The 10,475-nt window shown below is 51.5% G+C and overlaps 3 protein-coding genes across 4 annotated transcripts; 2 read left to right on the forward strand and 1 right to left on the reverse strand.

Moving 5' to 3' along the window:
• Positions 1–105: 105 nt before the first annotated feature.
• Positions 106–3,420, forward strand: LOC117578527 (putative sodium-coupled neutral amino acid transporter 10). 2 transcript variants are annotated; one of them, XM_034264087.1, is made up of 5 exons: positions 106–422; positions 529–1,272; positions 1,332–1,480; positions 1,538–1,674; positions 1,737–3,420. In XM_034264087.1, the coding sequence occupies exons 2-5, from the start codon at positions 659–661 to the stop codon at positions 3,291–3,293; spliced, it is 2,457 nt and encodes an 818-aa protein (XP_034119978.1). In that variant the 5' UTR covers positions 106–422; positions 529–658; the 3' UTR covers positions 3,294–3,420. The 2 variants fall into 2 exon arrangements, with proteins under 2 accessions (XP_034119978.1, XP_034119979.1); XM_034264088.1 differs by having other exon boundaries at positions 106–265.
• LOC117578538 lies at positions 3,413–4,082 on the forward strand. Its single transcript, XM_034264106.1, has 2 exons — positions 3,413–3,601; positions 3,662–4,082. Exons 1-2 carry the CDS (start codon positions 3,503–3,505, stop codon positions 3,899–3,901), a joined length of 339 nt encoding a protein of 112 aa, XP_034119997.1. The 5' UTR covers positions 3,413–3,502; the 3' UTR covers positions 3,902–4,082.
• On the reverse strand, positions 3,935–9,692 carry LOC117578525 (glycogen debranching enzyme). Its single transcript, XM_034264085.1, has 8 exons — positions 9,546–9,692; positions 8,807–9,147; positions 8,387–8,744; positions 6,916–8,319; positions 6,000–6,855; positions 5,761–5,938; positions 5,529–5,698; positions 3,935–5,467 (listed from the first exon to the last, which is right to left on the reverse strand). The coding sequence occupies exons 1-8, from the start codon at positions 9,597–9,599 to the stop codon at positions 4,146–4,148; spliced, it is 4,683 nt and encodes a 1,560-aa protein (XP_034119976.1). The 5' UTR covers positions 9,600–9,692; the 3' UTR covers positions 3,935–4,145.
• Positions 9,693–10,475: the final 783 nt, after the last annotated feature.

The raw sequence follows: 10,475 nt of genomic DNA on the forward strand, positions 1-10,475 counted from the left end.
TGTCAAATTATACCGATGATAAATAGAAAGTGCTGTAAGGCGCAGTGCGCTTACAAGTACATCTGGTGCTGTTATGCGCGTGCCAGAACTCTTTTCGAAATATCGCACATCTCTATAAACAAAAACAATGATGACGTTACCAAAAATTTGTTTTAAAACCCCAAAGCGGCCGTAAAAATGCTCAGAACCGCTACTAAGCTTTCGCTACTATGACCGCCTGTGTATTAATAACCAATGTTTGCTGAACAACACGCACTTGCTCAATGTAAGCACCTCCGCCTCTACCATCGTCGCCGCCGTCGTCGCGACCACTCCGCGGAATTATTTTGTTTATAGTTTGTTTTGTTTTCTCAAGTGCACTTACTCTACCTATATCTAATATTTGGTACGAAGCCACAACTGTTATCTGATTGTCGCACGGGGTATGTGGCCATCAATAGAACCCCTCCACCAGCTCCCACGCTATGTGTGGGTGTATCCAACTAACTGACAATTGCTTTGTACTTTTTGGTTTTTTTGCATACGCAGTCAGAGCCGCGGCCATAAAACCAGTTCTAGAAATAGGCCAACGCAGCGCGGCTCGGTTGGTTGCCTCACCTCATCATCATCAGCAAGGGGAAAGTGACGCGCCCCCGGGTGAACCCAAGGGCTCCATAAAATGTTATCACACTCGGCACACGTTATGACGCTGGCCAACAGCATCATTGGTGTTGGCATATTGGCAATGCCCTTCTGCTTCCAGAAGTGCGGCATTGTGCTCTCCATCATTCTCCTGGTGCTGAGCAATGTGATAACCCGAGTCTGCTGCCACTACTTGATAAAAACCTCACTGCTGACACGTCGCAAGAGTTTCGAGCTGCTCGGCCTTCACGCTTTCGGCGCTTCCGGCAAACTGCTGGTGGAGCTGTGCATCATCGGGTATCTAATTGGGACGTGCATCACCTACTTTGTGGTTGTCGGAGATCTCGGCCCCCAGATAATTGCCAAACTCTTCACTCTCAATGTGGCGGAGCACATGCACCTGCGATCTCTGGTCATGGTAGTGGTGACCGTGGTCTGTATAGTGCCACTGGGCATGCTGCGGAACGTGGATAGCTTGTCGGCCGTGTGCACCGCTTCCATTGGCTTCTACGTGTGCCTCATGCTGAAGATCGTGCTCGAGGCGGAGAGCCACATCTCATCGAATGACTGGACGGAAAAGGTAGTCTACTGGGAGCCGGCTGGCGTGCTCCAATGCCTGCCTATTTTCAGCATGGCGCTATCCTGCCAAATGTACGTAAATTTCTGCATATTTTCTTATGATTATCGTTAAATATTTGTTCAATCGGTAGGCAGCTGTTTGAGGTCTTCGAGAGTATCAATAACCAGAGTCTCGACAAGCTGAACGGCATCGTTCGCAACGCCACTTGGATCTGTACGCTTGTTTACATAGCCGTCGGCTTCTTTGGCTATGTGGCCTTTTGCACTCACACCTTTTCGGGTAATGACTCTCAGTCTCTTTTGTAAATATCTCGACTAATTCTCGCCCCATTTGCAGGCAACATCTTGGTGAACTTGTCGACATCCTTTGGCAGCGACATTATTAAAATTGGCTTCGTGCTTTCGATTGCATTCAGCTTTCCCTTGGTTATATTTCCGTGCAGGGCCAGCATCTACTCGCTGCTCTATCGTAAAGTAAATTCGTAAGCTCATATTTGGTTCGGCAGATCAATCATTTATCATTATTGTCTTTGCAGGGACACACGGAGAGCAGCAGCTACATACCGGAACAACGTTTTCGCCTCATTACAATCTTTATCGTTGTCTTCTCGCTGTGCGTGGCGCTGGTTATACCCTCCGTTGAGCTGATTATTGGACTGGTTGGCTCCACCATTGGCGTGGCCATTTGCATAATGTTTCCTGCTTCCAGCTTCCGCAAAATCATCAAAAAAGAGTCGATGGAGCGCACGCTGGCGCAGTTTATCTTTGTAAGCGGCTTCCTGCTGATGATTTTGGGCACCTATGCGAACTTGAATGCCATTGATGAGAAAAGCTCTGGCCCAGAGCTAAATGTCGTTCAAATGGTGACGCCCCTAGCCCCGCTACCCATTGGCGAGTTTCCAAAGCATTTGGCCAAAGAGCCCACCGAGCATGAGAAGAGTTTGTTGATGGAAAAGCTGGAAGCACAGAAGCCGGATCCAAGCTTAAACAACATCGGAGAGAATATACTCGAGAAGCCAAAGGCTGTCCTTAGCTCTTCCTCGGACAACCCACCGATGCCTCCACTGCCCATTGATGAGGCTCACGAAAATGAAGAACCCGTTTTGACTGATGACAAAAAGTCTCCGGAAGTAAAAGTATTGAACCCACCCGACCCAAAGCCAGATAATAGTATTCCCAATACCTTGACAGCCGTCAAGCCCAAGGAAAGTCCTTCCCTTGTCGTTGCGGAGGCCAAAAAGGAGCCAACAAAGTTAGCAGCGAGTAACATGATAGACGGAGCCGCCATCAAGAAGGAGGAGGATGTTGCGGCAGAGGAGCAAAAGGAAAGCAAAGCCAATGCCGACGAACTGCTAAAAACGCAGAATGAACTGAAGGAGACCAAGAAACTGCTGGAACGTACAGTCGATGAGCTGAACGAGGAGCTGGCCAAACAGAAGCCCCTCGGCCAGCCATCCCCTGATGTAGTGGAAGTGCCCGATGACTCCAAGATCATTAAGAAATTGCAGAAAGATGAAATTATTGCCAAGGAACTCAAGCCGAAGGCTTCTTTAATTGAAATTCTTACGGAAAATACTCATCTGCGTGAGGAGAAGGAAGCGCATGCTGGTGTCTACGAGCCGCTCTCTTACAAGACGGGGGAACTGCTCAAGAACACCAGTGTCGACACAGCAGCCCTGATTAAACGATTGCCCATACCACTGGCGGTCATGCTGCTGAATGCGACTCAGCCAAAGGTAAACAATACCTCAGCCAACGACTCTGCTCTGCACAAGCCCAACATTGAGGATAACGTGGAGGCCATACGCCGCGAGCTCCTAAACCTGAGGACTCCCAGCGGGCCGACTGATCAGCCTTTGAACAGAACTAAGCGTGAGGTGGCCGACGGCGAGAACTGTCTCCGCCAGCCCAAGCTTAAAGAGTTGAACGGTAACCTGGCCGCCGCAAGCTTACATTTGCAATTGGAGAGCATAGGACGTGATCTCAAGTCTATCAAAGATGAAGATGAAGAGACCACCACCACAACCACAACTACTGTGAACGAATCCTACGAACACGGTCTCAACAGAACCCAAACCCCGCAGCACACGTAGCGTGCATTGTACAAGTTATAGAAAGCTTTATGTACATAAACTTTAAATATATTTATTTAGTTTATAAGGGAAAAAAGTGTAGAACCAGCAGAAGCCTTAAAGTAATATAAAATACAAATAGAAAGAACAGAGATTGCTTTTCTAAATTCATCAGTTAGTAGCTGCCTTAAATTTGTACACAGAAATAGCCCAAAATTTGACCCACCAAAATGTCTATATTCTTGGATGTTGTCCAGCGAATAGTGTTGCAAAAAGCCTATGAACTGACACAGTGTGCCGCATACCGAGTGCTTGGAAAATGCATCAAGGTGAGTGGATAGCAGTCATCCCTAAATGGATTAAATTGATGCGAGGAAAACAACTTTCAGCTGGATGAAGAGACTTGCAAGCGTACGGCAACGACTTCAGATGGAATACCAATCAAAAGCCCAGTGCCTGAGCCACCAGCAAAGCCCAAGGCAGAACCTCCTGCCTTGATGGCTAAGCCAAAGCCAGAGACTGTCTGGCAGTGCTATGATGAACGCGACATGCCGCGCAACAACAGCGGCCTCATCGATCCGCCTCAGATGTCCTGCATGCGAGTGTGCCGCGACAGCTACTTCTCCTAACGCGTGCAAGTAAAATCAAAGACCATCCATAGATTCAAAACAATTGCAACTTTAATAGAATGGAGATATAGAAAGAACGATCCACAGTACTCCGGATCTGGCAACGAATCTCGCGACATTCTCAATTCTCGCGTATATAATTATCAAATGTAACACTAATAACAGTTTTTGGTAGCAACTAGCAGCTTGAGTAATGAGTATGCATATGTGCTTGCAGGTAGAGAGGTGTAGCGGTAGGAGAGCTCTAGGCCACGTCCGCTCCTAGCGAGTGCAGATCGTGGAGAACCTCGAGTATGGCGGCCACGCTCCAGGCCTGGGTGCGGCACGAGTCGCCGCAGTAGGCGCCATTGTCGTTGGTCAGCTCGGGCAGGCCACGCCAGTGTGAGGTTTGCATCTCTCGCAGATGGGCACGCAGAATGGCCCAGGTCTCGGCAATGGTCTCGTCCAGGTGGCCGCACTTTTTGGCAAAGATCAGACGCGCACGCAGATAGAAGCCAATGGGCCATATCCACTCGGGTCCCTGGTGATAGTTGGAGCCATGGGCCACGGTGCAGTCCGTGGAGTCGTTGGAGTTGTCATAGTTGGCCCTGTAGTTCCAGTCCTCCGGATCCAGTGTCTTCATGCCCAGCGGTCCCAGCAGATACTGCTTGGCCAGCTCCAGGGCACGCCAGGCGTTCTGCGGATTGCACAGCTCCGAGGCGACGGTCAGAGTGATGGGGAAGTTGCAACGCAGCTGATAGTCCGTCCAGCTCTGGGTGGCGCCGTAGCTGTCCTTATAGATGAACCGCTTGTTGGCCAGGGAGCACGTCTCCGACTCTGGCACAAAGAAGTGCCGATCGAAGTTTTCCTTGATGCGGTCGGCCCACTCCTTGTAGCTCCACCTTGTCACCTCGCCCGACGGCCCCTTGCGCTCCACACCCGTGTACGGAATGGCCTCCTTTTCGGCCAGGCCCTGCATGAAGCGCAGCACGGAATATTGGAGGCCAACCAGCTCCACAGCTGAACCATCACGCGGTGTGCTTGGCCGCCCCTTGTTGCCGGCCTTCTGGGACGAGCCCATCTTGTCCATCCACGTGCCGGCGTTAAAGTTGTTGCCGCCGAAAACAAAGCCAGTTTCTGGATGCACACCAATGTGATTGTTGAATCCCTGGTCCACCATGTGCTCATCTATCTCACGGCCAGCGTTGCGTTCGCGATACTGCAGGCCCTGGAAGTGCACCTGCAGCGCCTCCTGCATCACATCGAACAGCAGCTGATCGAATGCGCCTGGGGCATGTGCCTCTGCATCGTCGTAGGGGAAGAGACGCGACACCTTGTCCTTTAGTATCTCGCTGCCCTTGGGTGCCTCCTCCACGTACTGCCTGATGCAGTACATCCACCACCAGACCGCATCCCGACAGTTGTAGCGTGGCTTGCTGCCGCTGTCCAAGAGATTGGGTATGAGGCCATGCCTCAGGGTTTGCCCGAATCCAATAATGATGTAACGAGCTTCATTGAACCGGCCAGTGAGGAACATCGATCCCCGCAGGGCAATAAAGGTGTCACGACCCCAGCAGCGCATGTAACCTGTGGAGATTGTAGGGAGGATGTGAGATCATCCATGGGAACAAACGGAATCAAGACTTACCCGTGGAGAAGTGCGGCAAGCCCGCAGAGAGTGTAACGCATTGTTTCGGTGGTTTTGGTGGATTGATGGCATGACTGAAGCCTGGCAAATTGGCCGACTTGCATACGGAAAGGAACTGCAATGTGGAGAGCGCCAAAGACTGAGTGAAGCTGTGGCCATTCTTTATAAAACTGTGGAGAGAATATAAAGAAATAATTACATGAGACACAACTCGAGAGTCGGATAAACATACTCTGGCATCAGTTCGTTGACCTGATTGAGGAGCACGTTGTAGACCCCGCTGACAATGGCATCAAAGTAGCAGGGAATGAGGTAGCGTGGTATATTCTTCAGAGGTTCGAAGGCGCCTTTCAACCAAACGGAGAGCGGCTTCAAGTCCTCGAAGTTGGTCAGGCGATCGGCCATGTAATCTAGGGGGGAAATCAAAGCATCAATCAAACCGAAGCGCATTCGTTTATAGTCTATAGTTACCCATCATCCAGTTGCCGTCGCGTAAGTTATTGCACAGTGGATGGCCCAGATCGTTGTGTGGCGAAATCTCTGTCAGCAGGGACACAAAGCCCTGGAGGCCGCAGTAGACAATGCGCCCAAAGTTGGGTATATCGTAGGCGGAGCCACCTTTGCCCTGGTCCCGTTCTTCGTCGTCACATTGGAAGAGCGCAGCGCTGAGCGCCACCAGATCCAGTTTGGACACAATCGCCTGCAGCTCGGACCATTCATTGCCCGAACCCAGGCGCAGGGCATTCGTCAGCTTCTGCAGCTTGCCGAAGCTGATGCGGGGTCCGGGATGCATGGAGACACGAATGGCCACCACGGTGCCCGGCCGAAGGTTGACAAAGTTCAGCTCCGTGTTGTTGCCATCCACAATGGCATGGGTCTGAAAGACAGTCGACTTGCTGAGCGGTATGTGCTCCTGCAGACTCAATTCGAACTGCGTGAAACCGTTCAGGACATTGGGATCCTTCTTAAACGGAGCCGGACGATCGAAGGGCTTGTCGCTCTTCATGGTCAGGCTTGCCTCCAGTATAATCTCGTCCAGCACGCCGTCAAAGCGCAACGGACGGAGGCCAGTGGGTCCGGCATTGGGATTCGGATATCCAAAGGCCGTGTGGGCCACCAGAATGACCGACTGATGGGTAACTGGAGAATGCCGAGTGACGGCCACCACATTGTCATCCATTTGGTCCACATACACCTGGCTGAAGCCCTCCTCTGCCAGCTGTCCGTGCAGCAGATTCAGCGCTCGCTTCGCTCCCATAATGCCTGACTTGGAGTCGACGCCCTTGCCCCATTCCTGGTATGCACGCTGCTCATCCACGACATGGATCTGCAATAAATTTGATTAATTTTTATAGTTCACTGATACTTCGCCCCGATTTGGACTCACATGATGGGGCACCAGTTCGTCGTAGCCACGATTGCTGCCGGTGGCACAGCAGGCCATGGAGACCAGAGCAGACGAGGGCAACAGATCGTAGACGGAGCGCTTCTCCACGGCCGATGGATTGTCATGGGTGAGGTCCATGAACAGAGCGTGCGCCACGCTCGATGCCTCGTGGCGCGTGGGATTCGGGTAGAAGCCACCGACAGGCGCACCGCCATAGCGATAGACCAGGCGTCCCTGCTCGTGCGAGTCCCAGGCAGAGAGAGCCTCGCGAATCAGTGAGGTGATGCCCAGACGATTGACGAACACATTGTCGGTGCCATCGGAGTTGGTGAACAGCTCGGCCACCACATAGAGCTCGGGATTGATCTTTCGCGCCGCGTCCAGCAGGTACTCGGCCACGTGCAGCGGCGTCGAGTGGCAGTTATCCAGCCGCACTCCATCAAAGATGCGAGCCGTCGTCTCCACGTACTCGGTCATGTGCTTCCACAGGTAGGGGCTGTCCTCTGGCCGCTTGCCAAAGCGCAGCTTCACGCTGTCGCCCCAGGCAATGAGCTCTCGCTTGAGGTACACATTGGCACGTCCCGGCTGCTCCTCGGCAAAGTCACGCAGCGGATCGCTGGAGCCCATGACCCAGCCGTTGTGGGCCATGAAGAACTCCCCAGCCTTGGTGTACATGTCGGCCTCGATCTCAAGCATCGTCTTGCCCAGGGTGCCCGTGTGGGTGAAGTATGTCATGAAGACCGAGTACTTCTCGGATATCTCACGCACTCTGGGCCCGTCGCCCTGCACGCGTTCGTAGCGTATGCCGGCCAGGCAGTTGTCGATGGCGTAGTTCAAATAGCCTTGGATCTCGGCACGCACGCGATCGTTGAGGCCGTCCAGGTGGTGGCGCAGCGTCTCGGCGCACTTACGGAAGCGTGACTCCTCATCGAAACAGTCGCCATGGAAAGCATTAAAGATCTCCAGCGCCAGCTCGAAATTGATGGTGCTACCCAAGCGTCGATATGCCGGGTCCTGTATCAGTTGTATCTCCTGGAAGCGCGACTCGTTGGCCACGTTCTTGGGCGGCTCGCGAGTGCGCACCTGAGCCATGAAGCTGTTCACATACTGCATCACGTCGCACTGATACAGCTCGTGTATATTGACCTTGGATAGATAGGCGTTATGCAACTGGTACTTTAAAGCTTCCAAATGGCACTCCTGATCGATAATCAGAGGCACGCCCACATGCTCCAGGCTGCCGGCAGCAATATCAGCTCCGCACTGTGCCAGGGCAGCGTCCAGCAGGAAGGCTGGTCGCAGATACGGACACGTGGCGCACGAATAAGTGGCATCCGGATACTGGAGCAGCCATTCAGACTCGTTCGCCGTGTGATTGAGCACAATGTCGCAGATGGAGGCCACCTGAAACGGACAACAGCCCAGACTGAGTTGGACGTGAGGCACATTTAATGGTTAAACATTTGCTTACGCCCCACTCCTGGCGACACTTCTTGATGACCTTCTCCACGTCCTCGAAGGTAACCTTGTCGCCCTTCTTGCTGGCGAAGCCCGAGTTGACCTTCAGCTGATCGCGCAGCGAGTAGGCAGAGCGCGAGCCGCCCAACTCCTGAATGGGCGTAAAGTGAATCACATTGTAGCCGGCCTCCTTGGCCACGCGCAACTTTGGCTCCCAGCTGCTGAGCGGTCCCAGGAGTTTGGTCAGCACCGTCTGGCAGCGCACCGAATCCAACGGTATTGTCTTCTGTGCACCCGGCGGTCCCACATGGAGTGTCGGCTCCACCTGCACATAGAGTGCGCCATCGGCTCCTGCACTGCCAGTGTCTGCTCTGTAAATTAAAGATCATTACGAATGATTACCGAATGGGTGATGGATAGTCCATGGGCTTACCGCTCCAAATAGCGGAAGTAGAAGTGATACGTTCCGGACATGTTCAGCTGCAGCTGACTGTTGATATCTGTGTCCACCACATGAGCCTCCGGATGCATGACAGTCGTGATCTGTTTGCCATTCTTCAGCTGCCAGCCCAGCACACGGTAGTCGGTGCGCACGAACTTCTGACCCTCGGCGGGATAGTTGGTGTACAGAACGATCTTCTTGCCCAGCAACGAGGCGTCGGGGTGCACGGCCAGCTGGGAGCCACGCTTCAGGCGGTACAACACATGCTCCGCGTTCTGTCCTTCACTTATGGGTATGCTGTGCGTTTCCGTGTCTTTGCCCATGGTACTCATCTACGAGAATCAGGAATTAAATAGCTATTATACAATCTATTAATTAGGGCTTATCACACTCTACATAGTCGTGTATGTGTGCGAGTGTGTAAATTGTAATCGGTGACGCACACACAAAGGCAATTTGTTAAGACACCACCACAGTGCAAGTAGAATTTTGCAGTTGAATTCGGTTTGATTAGTCGAGACACACTTTTAGTAGTTGTAACTAACACACAAGGAGCACACGGCACAGACTGCAGCATTGATGGGAGCATGTCGTTCCTTTTATTTGGTCTATGCTCGTTTCCAGCAGAGCACCCAAGATTAGGTGGAACACACATGTAATTATACATAGGATGTACACGGGGTATAGAGTGAGTGCAGCAGCCAATTACAATCCCAATTAGTGATAATACCTCACTGTGGCGGGTGGTTCGATTTGATACGTGCTCACTGCCTGCATTTCCCATTGCACTAATCGCGACGACTGATTCTGGTTTTGTTTTCGTTGTTTTGCCGGCGACAACTGTTGCTTCATTCTGCTGCTGTCGCTGTCGCTGCTGTACTTTCTCTTCTTCTTTTTCTCGTTCTCCAGCCGGTTCTTCTTCTTCTTCTCCTCTTTGATGTAACAGAGCAGCATTCGCTCGATGTACCTTTTCAATGGCTTGCACATCCACTAAATCGATGAGCCAGCGAAAGACCTGATAACGCATCAAGATCTGAAGCAGTGCGTACACATAGCGCAAGACGCTCCTGTAGAAACCTTCTAACACCATTGCACCAGCTGCTGCTGCAAATTGAATGTTTTTTGGGCAAATAATTTCTTTAATCGTGTTCGACGCTGCCGGCTGCCGTCTGCGCTACTGAAGCGTCAAGGAATGTTAGCAACGACACCGATGTGTAATCTCGAATCAAGCATGAAGAAAACATTTCATAATCACGATCTGCATTTCTAGTATACAACACTGTGGGGTGGGGCGTCAGCGGAGGAGGGAAGCCAATTCTCAATTCCAAACCCTAAGCCCATGGGTGTGGATAGGGGTCGATTGGATGCATTGAATTCTTGACATGTGGCGCCTACGTGTTTGGGTGTTACTAAAGCTCAATTAAAGGCAGCCTTATCAACATTGAAATTGTATTAGCAGGTCAGGGAATAATTTTATTTTTAACTTAAACATGCATACACACACATATACACGAGTCTACATATAGGTGAGAGCTGTGTGCATATGCAGGTTTGTATGTGGGTCAAGGAATTCAAGTGCACACATTTGCCGGTAGATGGCATTATTCTATTTATTTGGATCTTTAATCAGATCAGATTAAACAAGTACGAGTTTAACAGC

This window comes from Drosophila guanche, unplaced genomic scaffold (genome assembly GCF_900245975.1).
Source record: "Drosophila guanche unplaced genomic scaffold, DGUA_6, whole genome shotgun sequence".
In the NCBI taxonomy this organism is placed as follows: domain Eukaryota; kingdom Metazoa; phylum Arthropoda; class Insecta; order Diptera; family Drosophilidae; genus Drosophila; species Drosophila guanche.